Genomic DNA, 20,826 nt, shown 5'->3' with positions numbered 1-20,826 from the left:
GTGCAGGACACGGAATCATGGGCTCATGTTACAGGAAGCCAGATTCCGGCTGAACGTCAGGAGAAACGTCCTGACTGCTAGTGCAATACGACAATGGCACCAATTCCCTGGGGAGAGGATGGGCTCTCCCACACTGGGGGCAGCTGGACAGCCCCCTGTCGGGGATGCTCTGACTTGGAGTCCTGCATTGAGCAGGGGGTTGGACTTGATGGTCTTAGAGGCCCCTTCCAGCCCTGCCATTCTACTCTTCTACACGTCTTCTCGCAGAGATGCTTCTGGTGGGTCTCATGAGACGCCACCGCTCTGGGGGGCGAGGGGGTCGCTCAGCCTCCGTCTCGGAGTCAGAACCCCTTCCTCTCGCGGGGATGGGCCAGGGCTGTCTCCCCCGAGGGCCTGGGCTCCCCCTGGCCTGGGCTGCTCCTTGCTGCGGTTGGCCCCCGGGGGCTGGGGCCCTTCCTTCGAAGGGGGTTCCTCCCCAGGAGGCAGGACACCCGGGACCAGGGCACTGTGTCCCTCCCACCCCTGAGGGCAGGTGGTCCGTTGGCTGGGGGATGCTGGGTGTTTCAGTCCCAACACACCTGGAGGGCGCCCGGTTGGGGAAGGCTGTTCTAGATTTCAGTCATCTTAACCGGACCCCGGAGGAAGTGCTGCGGCTCAGCTTTTTAAGGAAGCGAGATCCTCGAGCGGGTGGCCATGCCAGCTTTGCGCAGCGCGCTGGTTCCACGTGGCCGGCCTTCCGTTGGCCCGTTGCACGGGGGGAGAGCCGCCAAGGCAGCTGCGCCAACCTCCAGCGCTCTCTCAGATGCTGGGGGGCCTGCCTCCCTTTGCGACGTTGGATGGGGACGCAAGCGGGCTGGGCGTGAAGAGCCTGCTCTCCTCCAGATGACGTTGGGGCGCAGTTCCTGTCCCTGGCTGAGGCTGGAGGGAGTCGGGAGGCCAACAGCATCCGGTGTGTGTGTCGTCATCCCCGGCCCGGATCTAGGCCGTGAGCAGTTCTCCAGCAGCCGGCCGGGTAGGCAGGTGCCTCGGAGAAGCCCCACGCGGGCCTGGGCGCCCTCCGTGCCCGGAGTTTGGCACTCAGTGGCGTGCTGCGCCTGAACCTGGTGGGTCCATTTGGCCGCCGGGGCCTGGCATCGCTGGGCCCCTCTTCCTCGCCGGACGGGTCTGTTTGAACGCTGTCCAGGCCAGAGGCGGCCATCGCTGCCTGCGTCAAGAAGAGGCATGGTTCCGTTCCGTTTCTTTCTTTCAGTTCTGTACCGCCCGACAGCCAAAGCTCTCTGGGCAGCTCACAAAAATTAAAACCTGTGACCAGGATTAAAACCATGATTTTAATGAGGCGTTAGGTGAACAGTTCCTTCTCTCCGCCCGTGTTCTCCTGCCGGCCAGTTTAATTGGATGTTCCGGTGTTAGGAGAAGGAGAGCTGCTCTCTGTCTACTTCCTCTGCACCCGCTGGCGGCCTTTCCCCTCGAAGCTTTGTGGGTCAGCCTCCCTAAAGCAGGCACCCCCCGGATGTGCGGGGCTCCAACTCCCAGCATTCCCCAGCCAGCTGGGGCTGGCTGGGGGATGCTGGGAGTTTCAGGCCCGCGCATCCGGAGGGCGCCAGCTTGGGGAAGGCTGTCGCCAACGGCTTCTGCAAGGGAGGCATGCGTGCGCATGCTCATGCACAGAAGGCCGCCGTGAAATTCCTCCCTTGCTGTGGGAGGAGGGCAGGGCGGCAGAACCGGTGGACGGGAGGAACCTCCAGGGCGACCTTGAAGGTCCAGAAGCCCGGATGTTTGGGCCTGCAGCTCCCAACGTCCTCGGAGATGGGCCATGTCTCCGTCTCGTCCTCGGAGACGGGTAACACGGCTCCCACCCTGCTTCAGTGGGGCGGGCGGCTGGACCTCGCAGGCTTGGCCCCCTCCTGTTCCCGTCACATCCCCATGCTGAGTTTCCGGGCCGACTTTCTGTCTTCTTGTGGAAGGTGGTTCAGTTTCTAGATGGGGGTGTGGGGGGCTTCTCACTGCACCAGCAGATCACGTCTGCTCTTCCCTGAGCACCGGAGGCTCGAAGCGCGTGGCCTGCATCTGGGACGACGGGCTGAGCACAAAGAGAGGGAAGGGAATCTGTGGGACGGGGGATGTGTGCCAACGCCGGTTGCCCACGTTTGTCGTGGGCTGTCTCTCGGCAGAACCGGGTTTGGGGGTGGCGAGTTGCCTCTGGGGATGGCCACTCTGCACTCCGGCCGGGTGGAGAGTGGCGGACGCTTGGGCTGTCCTGGAGGCTGTTTGAAAAAGCAAATCTGTTGGATCTGTCCTGCCGACAATGGTTTGGAAGGCGGTGAAAGGCGAGGAGGTGCTGCATGAAAGCTGTGGATTGCCAGGGGCGGGCAGGGACGCCCGCCCACCTGCCTGCCACAGGGAGAGCTGCTCCTCGTCCTCTCCGAAAATGGAAGCGAGTGGGTGGGCTCCTTCCAGCTCTCTCTCGGCTCGCCCTGTTTCCGTGCTGTGCCTCGGGGAAAAAGGGCGAGGGTGAGGGTCCTTGGGAGGGGTCCCAGCGGGCACTGCAGCTGGACCCCAGAGGGCTCTGAATGGGCTGGGCAGTGCGCGCGGATGAGTTTCACCTTGGCTTTCTCCCTTTTCTCTCCTGCTTAGCTCTCCGCCGGGAACCCCATGTACGAGGCCTATTACAAGCAGGCAAGTACGAAATGTTTCTCCTCCTCCACCCCCCGCCCCTCCACCCCCCGCCCGGCTTCCTCCTCGCCCGAAAACTGCAGGCAGATGTGCCAGTCCCGTAGGAAGGACGTGCCGATGGGATGGGAGTCCCGGGGCTCTGATTAGGCCCTGCCTGAAGCTTGCAGAGACGAGGCGGAGCTTTTGAGCCCGAGAGGACGCTTCGTCGGGCTGGGTGTTAGGGTGGAGCGAAAGCAAAGGGGAGGACTTAGGACTGACCGTGCCCCGAAGCCTGGGGTTGGGGCAGATGGGAGCTGGAGCAGGCCCCAGGTGTGCGTGGGGGGCGCTGTTCTCCTGGCCTCTCCTCTTCTTTGGTTGCTCAGCTCACGCAGTGCTGCCTTTTTCGCAGGTGGACCCGGCCTGCACCGGGAGAGTTGGTGCCGCCGATGCTGCCCTGTTCCTCAAAAAATCAGGACTCGCGGACGCCACTCTTGGGAAGGTGAGTCGGGCCTCGTCTCCGGAGAGGGCCGGGCATCAGCCCTCCCGCACTTCCTCTGGAGAGGGGATTCTGGGGTTGTGTCTCCCAGAAGCAGGCGGCTGGGGCAGCTGCCAGGCCGGAGGGAGAGGCCCTGGCAGTCCGGGGCTGCTGTGGCGGCATCGTTGGATGGCCCCCGTTGCCCAAACTCAGCCATGGCCCTGAGTGGATGGCATCACTCTGTCGCTGCCCCGAGGACTTCCTCCCATCCTGCAGCCCTCAAAGGGACCCCCGTGCAGCATCGCCCCCTCGATCAGCCTCCCCCTGCTTGGTGCCCTCCAGCTGTGGCCAGTAGCTGGGAATGCTGGGAGTTGCCGTCCTGGAGAGGCCATCGGCTGGGGGTGTTTCTCAGGCTTTGGCTGCTCCTGCCAGGCAGATCCGAATGCAAGGAGGGCAGGTCTGTTGGCGAGCGCCTCCTCTGGCAGGTGCCTCGTGGCCTGGGCTGGGCTGCCGGGATGGGGGCGCGTCAGTTTAGGATCTCGGAAGCTAAGCAGGGTCAGCCCTGGTTAGTACTTGGGTGGGAGACTGCCTGGGAATCAGGCTTCCTGCACGGAGCAGGGGGTTGGATTTGATGGCCTTGCAGGCCCCTTCCCACCCTGTGATTCTATGATTCAAAACAGGCCTGAAGCGGTGAGGAATACACAAGCCACAATAAAGACCCCCCCCCCCCCCATGCCATACCAGCCTTCCCCAACCTGCCCTCCAGATGTTTGGGACAGCAGCTCCCACTGGCCCCGGCCAGCATGGCCCGTCTCCGAGGACGTTGGGAGCTGCAGTCCCAAACATCTGGGCCGCGGCTGGCAGGTGTGGCCTCCCCTCACCCTCTAGGGGTTGCGTTCACCTTCCCAGAAGGAACTCTGGCAACCCTGGCATGGCAGAGGCCCCTCCACGCTTCCCTGGGAGCCCCTGCTGGTTTGAGCAGGCGGAACGCGGTCCGCTTCCGCTCCGAAACAGCTTTCTTCTGGATGGGACCACGTCAGCCTGTTGTTTTGTGTCTTCCTAGATATGGGATTTGGCCGATCCAGAGGGCAAGGGGTTCCTGGACAAGCAGGTACGTGAGCCAGGAGAAGAGGAAGCCTACGCCTAAACTCTTAGAAAGACAGAGTAACACGTAGATGCTTTATATGAGAAATCGTGATAATGAATAGCAAATAAAGAGGGGGAAACTACGAAGGAATGTGCTTTGGCGTAAGTTATTTACCTATACGAGGGGGCTGGAAGGGCTGAGCTGCTGCCGGGGCAAGTGGGATGAGAAACTGAAACTTAACCAAGCTGCAGTCAGTTGCTGAGCGCTGTCAGAGAGCTCCGAAATCGAATACTGAAAAGCAAGGGGCTAGCTTACAGCCCTGCAAACCCAACGTTGTGAAAATGCTCAGCCCCACAGGGGCCGAGGGAGGCGAGAACAAAGGGCCACAGCCTTAGAGCTGGATGCGCCCAATCTCGGCTGATCTCAGAAGCAAAGCAGGGTCAGCCCTGCTGAGTACTTGGACGGGAGACCGCTTGGGAATCGGGCTTCCTGCGTTGAGCGGGGGGTTGGACTCAATGGCCTCGTAGGCCCCTTCCAGCCCTATGATTCTGTAATCTATATAAATCAGCAGCGTGGGCTGGATGCGCCTGATCCCGGAAGCTCAGCAGGGTCAGCCCTGGTTAGTCCTTGGACAGGAGACTGCCTGGGAATCAGGCTTCCTGCAGGGGGTTGGACCTGATGGCCTTGTAGGCCCTTTCCAGCCCTACGATTCTATGAAGCAAGAGGCTTTGCACTCTGACTCTGTGACCCATACTGCCAGCACATAGAGACGGTGGAGGCGGTGAGCGCCCCCCAAGCCGGGCAAGATGTGGAACGCTGCCCCTTCTCTCAAGAACAACAGCCGTTGGTTGGGATGTGGACAGCCAGCCTCTCTGGCTCGGTCTCATGCCCCCTCCCCGCCTTTCTCTCCCGCCCAGGGGTTCTTCGTGGCGCTGCGTCTCATCTCCTGCGCTCAGAGCGGCCACGACGTTGGCCTCGGGAGCCTCAGCCTGACGTTGCCTCCGCCGAAGTTTGTAAGCGCCACCTTCGTTTTTAAATGGGTGCTTGTGCCCGGAAGGGAAGCCGCCTCTCTCTCGTGGCGTGTGGGGTTTCTGGCTCCAGAAGTCCCATCTCGCTCACCTTTGCGGCTGGGCTGGATGTGGTTGCATCTCCGAAAGAGGGGGCTGTGGGCAGGCTCTGAGGTGTCTTTGCCTGTCATTTCAGCATGACAGCACGAGTCCCCTGGTCTCTTCATTGGATGCCCACTGGGCCGTCAGGGTGAGTTCCCCAGAGGGTGACATCACGGCGCATTCCTCCGGCTCACTTGTGCGAGCGGCGCTCAGGGCCGCGGCCAAGGGGCCCCTTCCCCACAACCAGGTGCGTCGTCTCCACGGCCCCGCAGCCTGTCTGTCATTTTGCGCGCTGCTCTGAATCGCCGGGTCTGCATTGGCCGGGCCCATCACAGGGCTTCCTTGTCCCTATAGCGCCATCTTACAGCGGGGCTTCACAAAGAACAGGTACGAGCGCTGCCTCCCTTGGGGGGCTTGCCGTCGTTTAGGGTTGCTACTAATTATACATCCAGCCGTTTTTTAGGACCACACCTGCACGGCACGATGTGCAAGCAGGGGCAAAGGCAAGAAAGGCAGCCCCTGATTCCCACATTAGCAGGTAGACAGACCACGCTGAGAGGCTCCTCTAAAAGGCGGGAGCTCATCCCCATGGCAGTGAAAGGCAGCACCTCAGAGGGAGGTCTTGAAGCCTGGTGTAGACAGAAGGGCCAAGGCACATCCCTAGGAAGGAGTGCCACGGTTTGGGAGCCACCAGCGAGAAAGCCCTGTCTCCTGCTTACACCGGACTAGTCAGTCTTAATGGTGAGCGCTTGGGAAGGACACCCAAGGCAGATCCTTCCATATGGCAGGATGGGCTGGGCGAAGGGGGTGGGCTGGTCCAAAGCTGCTTAGGGCAGACAGTGGTGTGTTGATCTTCGGGCAGGTCAACGGGGAAGGCTGAGGTAGGGTCGGCTTGGGGGTCATCTGTGAGGGGTGCAGATTTAGATGGGAGAAATACAAACGAGTCAGACGCCGTCAGCTGTATGACAATAAATCCCAGGTTCAGGGGGTGTTAGGAACAGAATGGACAAGATGATTCTTCTGAGCATTTTCCAGCTCGCAGCAACAGAGTCCACCCCTGTTTGCCTCTTCTCTGGCCAAGGGTCGTATTTTATTTTCACTTTATTGTGATGTGTGCTTCCAGAAAGCTGTGGGGCCCTGCCCCACAGCTCAGCGAGCTTAGCCCATGGAGTGTTCTGGCACTCCCCGTTCTGAGTGCGTCTTTATGTCATCTGAGTGTAATGTGCGAGGGAGGCGATGGTGCGGTCGAAGAAAGAGATTCGTGTGGCTTCCCGGGACGAGCGTTCACATGTCACTCCGCACTTGTAGGGTTGACTTCGAGGGGAACTCCGTTCTCGTCTCGCTCCCTGCAACGTGGCTGGAAAACAGCATCATGGTGGGACCTGGCCTGGACTCCGAGAAACCGCGGCCTTGGGTAGCGTTTCTGGATGTTTGCTCAGCTCACTGTGTCTGATCTGGGGGCTGTTTCTTGCCAACTAGGTGGAAGAGAGAGCCAAGTTCGATGGCATCTTTGAAAGCCTTTTGCCAGTCAGTGGTTTGCTTTCAGGAGATAAAGTGAAGCCAGTATTGATGAACTCCAAACTGCCTCTGGATCTCCTGGGAAGGGTAAGCTCAGCGCCTGCTCCATCCAGCTCTTGTCCTCTGCAGCGTCAGTGAGTTAGTGGTGCGTCTGGCCAGGTCAGGTTGAGGCAAAGGCTTCTTTAGGGGCAGGCCTCCACGGGCTGAGCTAAAGGGACCGCTGGGCAACCTGGGCTGACAAATCTTGACCTAGGTTTGTCTCTCTTGCTGCCGTCTGAGGAAGGGCTGCACAGAAAAGCAGGTAGCTCTCATTGCATCTTGCAGCCTTTGCTGGGATCTGGCCTAACATCACCAGCTGTTGTCTTGTGTTTGGCCGCTGATGCTCAGTGCGGTGGGGCGGCTTTGTTTCGTTAGCTGCTCGAACAACTAAGCGACTCCGTTCGGCAAGAAGGGGGGATATCTGTGCACGCGTGCGCGAAACACAGGGTTCCGCGGCCTCGCTGGAGTGGAAGGTTAGGGCAGACGGCGGTGTGTTGATCTTGGGGCAGATCAGCGGGGTAGGCTGAGGTAGCCTGAAACTGTCCGCAGTGGAATACGCGAGGGCTTAAAACAAAGGAAAACCTCCTTTGCTGCTCTTCCGATGTTCCCCTTCTGCCTCCGATTTGGGTCTGGATGGTTGCAGGTGTGGGATCTCAGCGATATCGATAAGGACGGACACCTGGACAGAGATGAGTTTGCTGTGGTAGGTACTGAGTCGCTGTGCTCCACACTCAAGTGCGAGGCGCGGGATCTGGTCCTGCTTCCCCTCCCACATGGGGGGAGGGATGGTCAGCCTTCCAGCCTCCCCCCCCCGCCCTTTCCCCCCGCCCTTTCCCCCCGCCCTTTCCCCCCGCCCTTTCCCCCCGCCCTTTCCCCCCGCCCTTTCCCCCCGCCCTTTCCCCCCGCCCTTTCCCCCCGCCCTTTCCCCCCGCCCTTTCCCCCCGCCCTTTCCCCCCGCCCTTTCCCCCCGCCCTTTCCCCCCGCCCTTTCCCCCCGCCCTTTCCCCCCGCCCTTTCCCCCCGCCTTGGCCTGCTCTCTCGTGCTGGGCACTGCCCCTCGGCCCCATCCCCTCGGCCCCATCCCCTCGGCCCCATCCCCTCGGCCCCATCCCCTCGGCCCCATCCCCTCCTCCTCCTTGTTGCCCTCTGCAGACGTCTTTTCCCTCTGGGCCTTACAGGCAATGCATCTGGTCTACCGTGCCCTCGAGAAGGAGCCCGTCCCGTCCGTTTTGCCCCCGTCGCTTGTCCCTCTGTCCAAGCGGAAGAAGGGGCCCATCTTCCCCGGGGCGGTGCCGGTCCTGCCAGCCAGCCCTCCCCCGAAAGACAGCCTGCGCTCCACCCCCTCTCACGGCAGCGTCAGCAGCCTCAACAGCACGGGAAGCCTCTCGCCCAAGCACAGCCTCAAGCAAACCCAGGTAGGCTCGGCTGGGAGGGAGCTTGTGCGCACAGCGACGCTGGATGTTCTCCCCTCCCTGGTGAGCATGCGTGTACAGAGGAGCGTGGCCACGAGATCTCTGCTCGTGACACTCCAGGAGCCCCGGTGGATGTGGCTCTAGAAGCCCAGCTCCTCTTCGCCAGCCAGATACCGCAAACGGGCCACGAAGGGGAAAGCCACTCGTGACGTTTGGCCCGGTCATCGGGCCGTTCCGAGGTGCCTCTGAAGGGGGCGGTTCAGTTTCCTTTCCATACCGCCCAATAACCAAAGCTCCCTGTGCCATCCACAGATGATATCATGGACATATAACACAAAACCGTCAGCAGACAAAAATGTCAAACAAAACAGTTGCAAACAATTAGCGATAAAACTGCCAGGTCCTGATGCAACGTTAAAAAGGCCCATCGTTTGCTGTCAATTGCCTGGGAATAGAGGAAAGTCTTCACCTGGCCCCAAATGATGGCAGCGTTGGCGCGAGGCAGGCCTCGTTGGGGAATTTGTTCCTCAGTTGGGATGGCCACCACCGAGAGGACCCTCTGCATTGTTGCTGTCCCCCAAACCGCTCTCCAAGGAGGCGCCTGGAGGAGGGCCTCAGACGACAATCGTCTGAGTCAATCGCCCAATATGTGTAGGTTCATACCGAGAAAGGGGCTCCGTTCGGTGCTGCAGTCCCAAGCGGGTTTGTAGGTCAAGACCAGCACCTCGAATTGGGCTCAGAAATTGCACAGGGAGCCAGCAGGAGCGGGCCAGAATTGCTGTTGTTAGCTCAGACCCTCTGGCCTCCACTATTGCTCTGGCCGCTGCATTTTGCACGGGCTGCAGCTTCCAAACCGTCCGCCCCACGTAGAGCACGTTGCAGTAATCTTGCTTGGAGGGTACCGTACACAGGCTACTGAAGCCACGTCAGTGGGGTGTGGTTCCTGAGCTGGCCAAGGCAGCCCCTCCACGAGGGCGCTGACGCCGGGGCTCTCCGCTGCCGTTTCAGCCTCCCACGACCTGGGTGGTGCCACCGGCCGACAAGGCCCGCTACGACGAGATCTTCCTGAAGACGGACTTGGACCTGGACGGCTTTGTGAGCGGCCTGGAAGTGAAGGATATCTTCCTGCATTCGGGGCTCCCCCAGAGCCTCCTCGCGCACGTCTGGTACGGGCCCCCCTCGCTTCTCCGTCCCCCTGTGGCGTCAGCACACTGTCCGGGCTGGTGACGTCACGGCTCAGCCTCCCTGGCCTCAGTGCCCTCCAGAGGTGGGGGACGGCAACCCCCAGCCACAGCCAAAGTTCAGGGAAATGGGAACCCCCCCAACGGCCAAAGCCTCGAAAGGAAAAGAGTTTAGAGAGGAGACGGACGCTCACCACGTCGCCCGGACCTTGGTGAATAATTTCTGGTTGGGGGCTTGTATTGCCCCGGCTGTGGGCTTTGAACTCTTAGGTTAGAGATGCCAAGACAGTGATAAATCAGACTCAGGTTTGCTTGCAAGGAGATACTTTATTGCGTACCATCAGCACACAGGCGTACCCAGTGGTTGGATCAGACAGCTTCTCTGAACCCAGAGCCACGGGGCACAATGGGTTTTATAGCATACATATTTGCAGGGAGGCAGCATAACAGCAGCAAGCACCCGCTAGCGTTCGTTCCCAGCGTAGACTAACAGCACTTGCTTCTCAGCACAGCCACCGGCAGCTTTATGGTAACCAAACTTCACTTCCCAGGCACACCTTGATTAGATACTCTCCTCATCAGTATGGAAGGCGCTAGGCCGCGCCATTGGCCCTTTGACTCATCTGCACATGCTCAGAGGCTTACTAGCAAGGGGATTGCGCTAGGAATGAACTCAAACAAGGCATGATGGATCTCTAGGCCCCTCTAACACTACAGGTGGCTTGGTTACGCTCCTGGGGCCAATGCAGGGCTGAATTTATTTATTTATTTATTTATTAAATTTATTAATTGCCCATCTGGCTGGTCACCCGGCCACTCTGGGCGATGTACAGCATACAATAAAACAGTTTACAACAGTAAAATTCTACAATAAAAACATTTTCTAAAATACCCTAACCCACCCCAAATGCCTGCCTGAACAACCACGTTTTTAATGCACGATGGAAGCTCATTAAAGAGGGGGCATGGCGGAGTTCCCTAGGGAGGGAGTTCCACATAAACCCATCCATGTACCTTGGAAGTGCAATCATCCCAAGTCGGCTGCAAACAATAATTGGCAAAGTACGGTTCCCCAGTTGCCCAGCCTCGAAATGCCCCCGGGCTCCCCAGTTGCTTGGGAACATGGTCATCAGAACAGGCAAGCTGCAGCTCACAGTGTAGACGGAAAAGGCATAAAATACCTTTTTCCTCCACTTTCCTAGAGCATTTCATTGATGTTCTTGCATTTCTGCGCTGCCCAATAATCAAAGCTCTCTAGGCGGTTCACAGCGAGGCCACGCGTGAAGGGCCGGTCTGCCTTGTAGAATTGTAGAATAGCAGGGTTGGACGGGGCCGACAAGTCCAGCCCCCTGCTCAATGCAGGACTCTAAGTCAGAGCGTCCCTATAGAATCATAGAATAGCAGGGTTGGGAGGGGCCTGTGAGACCGTCTAGTCCAACCCCCTGCTCAATGCAGGAATCCAAGTCAGAGCGTCCCTATAGAATCATGGAATAGCAGGGTTGGGAGGTCCATGTAAGACCATCTAGTCCACCCCCAGCTCAGTGCAGGACTCCAAGTCAGAGCATCCCCAACCGATGGCTGTCCAGCCTCATCTGAGATGCCTCCAGTGTGGGAGAGCCTGCCACGGCCTAGGATATCGGTCCCATTGTTGCATTGCTCTAACCGTCAGGAAGTTTCTCTTGACGTTCAGCCGGCATCTGGCTTCCTGTCACTGGAGCCCATTCTTCCATGTCCTGGTTCCCTTAACCTTTTATATCCCAAGCTGAATCACAGAGCTGGTGAAATTCCATGCACGAATCCTGACCCATCTGGCCAACCATGCAATGGCATAGAACGACGCCAAAACACATCCCCAAGCAATTCAACCTGCTGTGCAGAAATCTGTCAACAGATGTGATGTTTTGCCAGTTTGATTGGCCATGTTTTGTCCTTCTAGGCCACTGATGAATCCTGGCGCTGAAACGTCTTTGGCCTGTCCCGTCATAGTTTTTAGGCTCTGCGCATTCATTCTGTAGCGATGGGTTTGTCATTGCTGTATTAGGATATTTGTCGAATACAGTGTGGGGGTTCCCGTTTCCCTTAACTTTGACGTTTGTTGCCGGCACCTTTTGCTAAGGGCGTTTTTTGCTCTGTTCGTCGGACTACAGCACTCATCATCCCCCTGTGGGCGCTAGTCCAACACATCTGGAGGGCGTAGTGGGTCTGGGGGGGGAGGCGAAGAAGCCGCTGCTGTTCTCCCAGGGTGCGCCCTTCCGAGCCCTTCAGAGGCGCTCCTTGGCGCACGCCCGGGCCGGATTATCTGGTGAAGCAAAAGCCCTCTTTCTGGCAGGGCGCTGGCTGACACCCGGCAAATGGGGAAGCTCAACAAGGACCAGTTTGCGCTTGCCATGTACCTCATCCAGCAGAAGGTCAGCAAAGGCGTCGACCCCCCACAGGTGCTGCTGCCAGACATGATTCCCCCGGCAGAAAGGACCACTCCCGTCCCTGTCCAGGTGAGCAGACCCTTGCATCTTTGCTGCTGGTAACCGACCACTTGAAAAAGGAACCCCTTAAAATAGCAGGAGTCCCCAACCCCTTTCGGCTTGTGGGCAAATGCGGTGTTTTGAGAGGGTGTTGTAGGTGCTCCCACAAAAGGGCCACTGCGGCGGGCGGGTGGGCCCGTTCACAAAAGGGCTGCCATGGTGAGCGTAGCCTGTCCCGCAGCACTTTCCCAGAAGGCAAGCGGGAGGCTGGCTGTACATTAACTTGCCCGAGAACCGGAGTACGAGGCAGAGGTGGTCTGAGCTGTGCAACGCAAAGCTCCTCTTTGGAACCCGCAATGTCCTGCTCAAGTACCGATTTCGCAGAAGGTGAACTGCTGAAACTCTCCCACACTGGAGGCGTTCAAGACGAGGCTGGACGGCCATCTGTCAGGGATGCTCTGACTTGGATTCCTGCCCTGAGCAGGGGGTTGGACTGGATGGCCTCGTAGGCCCCTTCCAACCCTACTATTCTGTGATTCTATGAGGGGTGACGTGGCCAAGGCACACCAGGCAGGCGGAGTCTGAGCCTTTGCAAAGCACGGCAAAATTGCCGTGTCACAGCAGGCAAAACGGCGATGTGCGCAGAAACACGGCGAAGCTAGGCAGCCCGCTCTTCTCTTTAGAGCCCCCACGAGTAGCCAGGAGGCCAGCGGGCACCGAGGGAGGTGACCATGGGCACAGTGGTGTCTGTGGGCACCCCGCCAGAGTGTCAGATCCCTCGGCACTGAATAGGTTGTCTCCCAAGCAAGGGAAGCTGCTCCGTCTCTGCCTGGGCTTTCCTTGCTCGGCCGGGCCAGGGCCGGCTTCGGGCAGCCGCTGCCTCTGGCCCCCCGTAGGCTGCCTGCCTAAGCGGGGTCCGAGTTCCCCACCTGGCTTGTCCCAGCTCTGGTGCTCCGCTTCCCGCTCCGGGACCCTTCAGAGGGGCCTGAACTCCTGCCCGTCTGTGCTTCCTTCTCTAGACTCTCTCGGGGTACTTGGCCTCTCTAGGAGGAACTGAGATCCCGACACTTGTGGAAGTGCGCCGTGTGAGTAAATGGAGCCCCTCAGGGGATGCAGCCCCCCTCCCCATCTCCCGGCGCCGTTTCTTTTGTCCCTTCGGAAGGGCGTCCCCCATCGGCCCAGCCCTGCGGAGCCTCCTGACATGATGGGCAGGGCGGCAGGGGAGGCGGGGACGGGTTCTGCTGCTCCTGGTCAGTTGGAGAGGAGTCCAGACAAGCGCTCGAAACGGAGACGATGGGATACTGGTTCGGGCAGCGCTGCGCCTTGCCGGCCCCCTCCGGTGCACGGATGCCATGCCTTCTGCCCCGTTTGTCTTGTTCCCCTCCCTCCGCTGCTCCGTCGCTCTGTTTGGCCTGAAGTCCCATGTCTCTGCGCGGGTCACTCGCCTGCTGGGCGTTTGCGCAGCTCGGGAGGCTGGGCTCGTTCAGCCCCTGCGCTGCCGTCGGCGGTGGACAGCTGGATGCTGGCCTCTGCCCTGCTTTGAGATGGAAGGGTCTGCTCCTGGGTGCCCCGAGCCAGCGGGGCTGACCTGGCTGCCTCAACAGGGCGTGTTGCCTTCTTAACAGGACAGCTCGAGTTCTGTTGGATCTGGGGAGTTCACAGGCATGAAAGAGCTGGACGAGATCAGCCAGGAGATTGCTCAGCTGCAGAGGTAAGGGAACGCGGTGCTCTGGGGGCGAGGGGAGAAGAGGTCCTGGCCTTCCTCTCCGTGACAGCCTTTCAGGCCCTTGAAGAGCACTATCCTATCTCCCCGCAGCCTTCTCCAGGCAAAACAGGCCCAGTTCTGTCAGTCTCTGCTCACAGGGCTTGGTGTCCTGTCCCCTGATCATCTCCGTGGCCCTCCTCTGAACCCTCTGCAGCTTTTCTGCATCCTTCTTAAAGTATAGTGCCCAGAACTGGGCCCAGTACTCGAGATAAGGCCTAACCAGTGCCGAGTAGAAGGGAACTGGGACTTCCCGGGATTTGGCAGCTATACTTCTATTAATGCAGCCCCAAATAGCATTTGCCTTTTTTGCAGCCACATCAGATTGTTGGCTCATCTTCAGCTTGTGATTGACAACAACGCCAAGATCCTTCTCGCTTGTAGTGTTGTTGAGCCACATATCCCCCGTCTTGTCACTGTGCATTTGGTTTTTTTTTCCAAATGCCTAGGCATTGATTCCTGTTAAATGTCATTCTGTTGTTTTCTGCCCAGTGCTCCAGCCTATCAAGATCACGTTGCATTCTGTTTCTGTCTTCGAGGGTATTGGCTATCTTGCCCAATTTTGTATCATCTGCAAATTTGATAAGCCTTCCCTACACCTCCTCCTCCAAGTCATTCATAAAAATGTGGAAGAGCACTGGGCCCAGGACTGAGCCCTGCAGTAACCCACATGTTCCCTGTCCCCAGTTTGAGAAGGTCCCATTGATAAGCACTCTTTGAGTCCGATTCTGTAGCCAGCTGTGGATCCAACAGATCGTTGTTTCATCTAGCCCACTTTGAGCTAGTTTGCTCATCAGGATATCAGGGGGCACTTTGTCGAAAGCTTTGCTGAAGTCGAGGTATGTGATGTCCACAGCATTCCCACAGTCCACAAGGGAGGTGACCTGATCCAAAAATGAGATCAGCTTCGTCTGGCAGGATTTGTTCTTGACAAATCCATGTTGGCTTCGAGTAATCACTGCATTGTTGTCAAGGTGCTTACAGACTGATGGCTTTATAATCTGCTCCAGAATTTTCCCAGGGCTTGATGTCAGACTGGCTGGTCTGTAGTTCCCAGGTTCCTCCTTTTTGAAGATAGGGACAACATTAGTCCTCCAGGCATCTGGCACTTCCCCCATCCTCCATGATTTCTCAAAGAGAATAGACAGTGGTTCTGAGAGGTCTTCTGCCAGTTCCTTTATAACTCTAGGGTGCAGTTCATCTGGCCCTGGAGGTTTGAACTCATAGAATCATAGAATAGTAGGGTTGGAAGGGGCCTACAAGGCCATCGAGTCCAACCCCCTGCTCAATGCAGGAATCCAAGTCAGAGCATCCCTGACAAATGGCTGTCCAGCCTCGTCTTGAAGGCCTCCAGTGTGGGAGAGCCCACCACCTCCCTAGGGAATTGGTGCCATTGTCATATTGCTCTGGCAGTCAGGACGTTTCTCCTGATGTTCAGCTGGAATCTGGCTTCCTGTAACATGAGCCCATGATTCCATGTCCTGCACTCTGGGATGATCAAGAAGAGATCCTGGCCTTCCTCTCTGGGACAACCTTGAAAACTTGCATTGTTGTCAAGGTGCTTACAGACTGATGGCTTTATAATCTGCTCCAGAATTTTCCCAGGGCTTGATGTCAGACTGACTGGTCTGTAGTTCCCAGGTTCCTCCTTTTTGAAGATGGGGGCAACATTAGCCCTCCTCCAGTCATCTGGCACTTCCCCTGTCCTCCATGATTTCTCAAAGAGAATACACAGCGGTTCTGAGAGTTCTTCTGCTAGTTCCTTTCTTACTCTAGGATGCAGCTCATCTGGCCCTGGAGATTTGAATTCATTCAAAGTCATTAGGTGTTCCTTGACCATATGCCTATCGATCTCAAGCTGCAATCCTGCCCCTTCAGCCTGTACTCTGCCTTTGCCAGCGGGGTCATAGACCCTCTTTTGGGAAGAGACTGAGCCAAAGTAGAAATTGAGCACCTCTGCCTTTTCTTTGTCATCTGTTATCTTTTTGCCATCCTTATTTAATAGCTGAGCAACCATTTCTTTCCTCTGCCTTTTACTATGCTCGTATCTGAAGAAAGCCTTTTCGTTGCTTTTAGCATCCCTTGCTAACCTCAGCTCATTCTCAGCTATAGCCTTTCTGACGCCATCCCTGCCATTCTGTGCTACCTGCCTGTACTCTTCCTTTGTTGCTTGGCCTTCCTTCCACTTCCTATACGTGTCCTTTTTTTGTTTTCAGCTCATCTCTAAGCTTTCTGTGAAGCCACGTCGGCTTCTTCTGCCGACTTCATGTCTTCTGCCTTTTTTCTTGTTGGAATCAGAAGTAGTTCATCCTGGCTTCCTAAACCAGAATTTGGCTTGGTCTTCCTTGTTCGCAGCACCCCAGGGCCCAGAAAACATGTCCAAAGATGTCCCAGCTACCATGGAGAGCTTGTCACACCACTTTTAATGTTGTTGGCTGTGGCCCGATTGGTTGGATGAAGCATTGTTTCAGATGTATCTGTCCTGAATGAACCTTTTTTTTGCTTGCAGAGAGAAATATTCTCTAGAGCAAGACATCAGAGAGAGGGAAATAGCAATCCGGCAGAAAACCAATGAAGTCCAGGTAATGTGACGGGGTGTTGTCATCCTCTCATTTGTCCTGTAGTGGAGAAGGCAGCCAAGGGCGTAACTCCTCTTCAGGGTCCCAAGGTCCCAGATGCGGCAACCTCTCCAGAGAGGAGAAGCCAGTCAGGTTTAGACTTGGCCTTCTGGCGAAAAGCAGGGCTATGCCGTTGCTTTCAGCTTTCTTGCCTTAAAAAAGGGAGCGAGAGACGTATGAACGTTTCTTTGCTTCCCTTCTTCTCCCCGCCATCGTAGGGACACCGGAAGCTGCCTTATATGGAGTCAGACCCCCACCCCCACCCTGGTCCATCTAGCCTGGCAGCCGCGGCTCTCCAGGATTTCAGGCTGGGTCTTGCCTGACCTGGAGCCACCGGGGATTGAACCCGGAGCCTTCTGTATGCAAAGCCACTGAGACACAGCCCCTGCCCTATCATTCCAGATGGGGAAGGGGAGCCGGTACAATAGATTTTGTGTCGCTGTTCACCTCCGGGCCCGCTGGGGAGGGAGGCCCAGTAACAGTTCTGTCAGCGCCCTTCTTGCCACACGTCCCTCCTCCAGTCCCTGGGAGGAAAGAGGCCACACTTGCTCTCTGGTGCCTGATTTGCACTGAAGCCAGAGTTTATCTCGGGGGGGCCCTGTGCACCCGTCCGACCCCTGCCTGGGAACGAGGCGGCAGAGTGGGATCCCAATATGCTGGATACTGATACCGAGTCAGGCGACGCGCCCTCCAACGTAGGCGCAAGCCGGTAGGGCCCCTACGGTCCGAGCACATGGATGCTGAAAACCTCTGGTGCCCGTCCCCCCCTGCCCCCTCCAGAGGCCGTAGCACTTACTGACTCTGCTCAAGCAACTGGAGGCAGAGGAGGGAGAAACAGCCCAGGCCCAGGTACATGGCAGGAGAGGCCAAGGCAGATGCAAGAGAGGGACTCGCCTGACTCCTGATTCTCCTCGAAGATGACGTGCATCCCAAGGCTCCTCCCCTGGCACGCCTGGGAGCGAGGAGACGACAAGGTGCGTTTGGGTTGGAGTCCTGCACTGAGCAGGGGTTGGACTGGATGGCCTTGTAGGCCCCTCCCAACCCTGCTGTTCTGTGATTCTGTGGGCAGCAAAGCCTGGTCCCAGCAGGGTGGGCCAGCTCGCCAACACCTCAGGAAGGCGCTCAGGCACGTTCTGTCTTTTTTTTTACTGTGCCAAAGAAAAACAGAGGGAGGAGAGCGATCCCAGCGGTCGAGCTTCTCAAGAATTTTCGAAAAACGTGGCGTTTCAGGACGGGGAGGCTCCAGGCGATCGCAAAAGCAACTCTGCCTGGGGGGCTTTGTGTTGTTTCTTGGCCTGGCGGGGGCCTTGCATCCTGCATAGGAGCGATAGACTCATAGGGTCGGAAGGGGCCTACAAGGCCATCCAGTCCAACCCCCTGTTCAGTGCAGGAAGCTTGATACCCAGGCGGTCTCCCATCCAAGCACTAACCAGGGCTGACTCTGCTTAGCTTCCGAGATCAGATGAGATCAGGCACATCCAGCCCATGCTACTGATTTATAGATTATAGAATCATAGGGTTGGAAGGGGCCTACAAGGCCATTGAGTCCAACCCCCTGCTCAAGGCAGGACTCCAAGGCAGAGCATCCCTGGCAGGTGGCTGTCCAGCCTCATCTTGAATGCCTCCAGTGTGGCAGAGCCCACCACCTCCCTAGGTCATCGGTTCCATGGTCATATTGCGCTAACAGTCAGGAAGTTTTTCCTGATGTTCAGCCGGAATCTGGCTTCCTGCAGCTTGAGCCCATGATTCCGTGTCCTGCACTCTGGGATGATCGAGAACAGATCCTGGCCTTCCTCTCTGGGACCACCTTTCAAGGACTTGAATAGCGCTATCCTGTCTCCCCTCAGTCTTCTCTTCTCAAGGCTAAACATGCCCAGTTCTTTTCATCTCTCTTCATAGGGCTTTGTTTCCAGTCCCCTGATCATCTTGGTTGCCCTCCTCTGAACCCTCTCCAGTTTGTCTGCATCCTTCTTCAAGTGTGGTGCCCAGAACCACAGTACTCCAGATGAGGCCTAACCAGTGCTGAGTAAAGGGGAATTAGTACTTCCCGGGATTTGGAAGCTATGCTTCTATTAATGCAGCGCAAAAGAGCATTTGCCTTTTTTTTGCAGCCACATCACATTGTTGGCTCATATTCAGCTTGTGATCGACAACAGTTCCAAGTTCCTTCTCGCTTGTAGTGTTCTTGAGCCACATATCCCCCATCTTGTAACTGTGCATTTGGTTTCTTTTTCCTAGGTGCAGAACTTGGCATTTATCCCTCTTAAATGTCATTCTGTTGTTTTCTGCCCAGCACTCTAGTCTATCTAGATCACTTTGAATTCTGTTTCTGTCTTCCAAAGTATTAGCTCTCCCGCCCAATTTGGTGTCATCTGCAAATTTGATCAGCATTCCCGGCACCTCCTCCTCCAAGTCATTAATAAAAATGTTGAAGAGCACTGGGCCCAGGACTGAGCCCTGCGGTACCCCACTTGTTCCCTCTCCCCAGTTTGAGAAGGTCCCATTGAGAAGCACTCTTTGAGTCCGACTCTGTGGCCAACTGTGGATCCACCGGATCGTTGTTTCATCTCGCCCACTTTGAGCTAGTTGGCTCATCAGGCGATCCGGGGCACTTGGTCGAAAGCTTTGCTGAAGTCAAAGGTCATCGAGTCTAATCCCCTGCTCCTTGCAGGAAGCCTGATTCCCAGACGGTCTCCCATCGAAGGACTAACCAGGGCTTAGCTTCCGAGATCAGACGAGATTGGACATATCCACCACTGCTTTCCCTAGAATCCATGGATTCTTGAGGGAGAAACCACAGAGAGGTAGAGTTTTTGCCATTCTAGCCAGCTGTGTTCCATGGTTTCTCTCTCTTGGATACAAAACCATGGAATACAGCCAGCTAGAGAAGCAGAAGACACTCAGGACAGCCATACTCTGTGGTTTCCCTTCTTCTCCAAGGGAAGAAGGGAAACCACAGAACTGGACCCAGTGAGATGAGACCTAACCAATGCCAAGTAGAGGGGAACTAGTAGTTCATGTGGTTTGGCAGCTATATTTCTATTAATGCAGCCCCAAATAGCATTTGCCTTTTTTGCAGCCACATCACATTGTGGGCTCATCTTTAGCTTGTGATCGACAACAATGCCGACATCCTTCTCACTTGTCGTGTGGTTGAGCCACGTATCCCCCATCTTGTAACTGTGCATTTGGTTTCTTTTTCCTAGGTGCTGAACTTGGCATTGATCCCTATTGAATGTCATTCTGTTGTTTTCTGCCCAGCGCTCCAGCCTATCATAGAATCATAGAATAGTAGGGTTGGAAGGGGCCTACAAGGCCATCGAGTCCAACCCCCTGCTCAATGCAGGAATCCAAGTCAGAGCATCCCTGACAAATGGCTGTCCAGCCTCGTCTTAAAGGCCTCCAGTGTGGGAGAGCCCACCACCTCCCCAGGTAATTGGTTCCATTGCCGTATTGCTCTGACACTCAGGAAGTTTTTCCTGATGTTCAGCCGGAATCTGGCTTCCTGTAACTTGAGCCCATTATTCCGTGTCCTGCACTCTGGGATGATCAAGAAGAGATCCTGGCCTTCTTCTCTGTGACAACCTTTCAAGTACTTGAAGAGTGCTATCATATCTCCCCTCACTCTTCTCTTCTCAAGGCTAAACATGCCCAGTTCTTTCAGTCTCTCTTCATAGGGCTTTGTTTCCAGTCCCCTGATCATCTTTGTTGCCCTCCTTTGAACCCTCTCCAGCTTGTCTGCATCCTTCTTAAAGTGTGGTGCCCAGAACTGGACACAGTACTCCAGATGAGGCCTAACCAGTGCTGAGTAGAGGGGAACTAGTACTTCCCGGGATTTGGAAGCGATGCTTCTATTAATGCAGCCCAAAATAGCATTTGCCTTTTTTGCAGCCACATCACATTGTTGGCTCATATTCAGCTTGTGATCGACGACAATTCCAAGATCCTTCTCGCTCGTAGTGTGGTTGAGCCACGTATCCCCCATCTTGTAACTGTGCATTTGGTTTCTTTTTCCTAGGTGCAGAACTTGGCATTTGTCCCTATTAAATGCCATTCTGTTGTTTTCTGCCCAGCACTCCAGTCTATCCAGATCACTTTGAATTTTGTTTCTGTCTTCCAAAGTATTAGCTATCCCTCCCAATTTTGTGTCATCTGCAAATTTGATCAGCATTCCCTGCACCTCCTCCTCCAAGTCATTAATAAAAATGTTGAAGAGCACTGGGCCCAGGACTGAGCCCTGCGGTACCCCACTCGTTACCTCTCCCCAGCTTGAGAAGGTCCCATTGATAAGCACTCTTTGAGTCCGATTCTGTAGCCAACTGTGGATCCACATGATAGTTGTTTCATCTAGCCCACTTCGAGCAAGTTTGCTCATCAGGATATCATGGGGCACTTTGTCGAAAGCTTTGCTGAAGTCGAGGTATATGATGTCTACAGCATTCCCACGGTCTACAAGGGAGGTGACTTGATCAAAAAATGAGATCAGATTTGTCTGGCAGGACTTGTTTTTGA

At 56.4% G+C, this 20,826-nt stretch overlaps 1 protein-coding gene across 8 annotated transcripts in view; it reads left to right on the top strand.

Moving 5' to 3' along the window:
- LOC146334010 (epidermal growth factor receptor substrate 15-like 1) overlaps positions 1-20,826 on the top strand; it is a 50,828-nt gene that overhangs the window by 3,813 nt on the left and 26,189 nt on the right. For 6 of the 8 annotated variants that reach the window (XR_014786431.1, XR_014786432.1, XM_084825239.1 and 3 more), the window contains exons 2-14: positions 2,635-2,676; positions 3,062-3,151; positions 4,191-4,238; positions 5,132-5,227; positions 5,418-5,570; positions 6,803-6,928; positions 7,524-7,583; positions 8,058-8,294; positions 9,300-9,457; positions 11,802-11,964; positions 12,954-13,019; positions 13,560-13,645; positions 16,206-16,278. Coding sequence is in view for 6 of the 8 variants with exons in the window: in XM_084825239.1 (XP_084681365.1) it covers positions 2,635-2,676; positions 3,062-3,151; positions 4,191-4,238; positions 5,132-5,227; positions 5,418-5,570; positions 6,803-6,928; positions 7,524-7,583; positions 8,058-8,294; positions 9,300-9,457; positions 11,802-11,964; positions 12,954-13,019; positions 13,560-13,645; positions 16,206-16,278 (1,398 nt within the window). In the remaining 2 variants the exon portion in view is untranslated. The remainder of the gene's footprint in view (positions 1-2,634; positions 2,677-3,061; positions 3,152-4,190; positions 4,239-5,131; positions 5,228-5,417; positions 5,571-6,802; positions 6,929-7,523; positions 7,584-8,057; positions 8,295-9,299; positions 9,458-11,801; positions 11,965-12,953; positions 13,020-13,559; positions 13,646-16,205; positions 16,279-20,826) is intronic. The other 2 variants (XM_084825237.1, XM_084825236.1) reach the window with 2 other exon arrangements.

Source organism: Heloderma suspectum, chromosome W, assembly GCF_057233095.1.
Source record: "Heloderma suspectum isolate Gila_16-S chromosome W, 16-S_ref, whole genome shotgun sequence".
Lineage (NCBI taxonomy): Eukaryota > Metazoa > Chordata > Lepidosauria > Squamata > Helodermatidae > Heloderma > Heloderma suspectum.
This window is presented reverse-complemented; position numbering and strand designations above follow the sequence as displayed.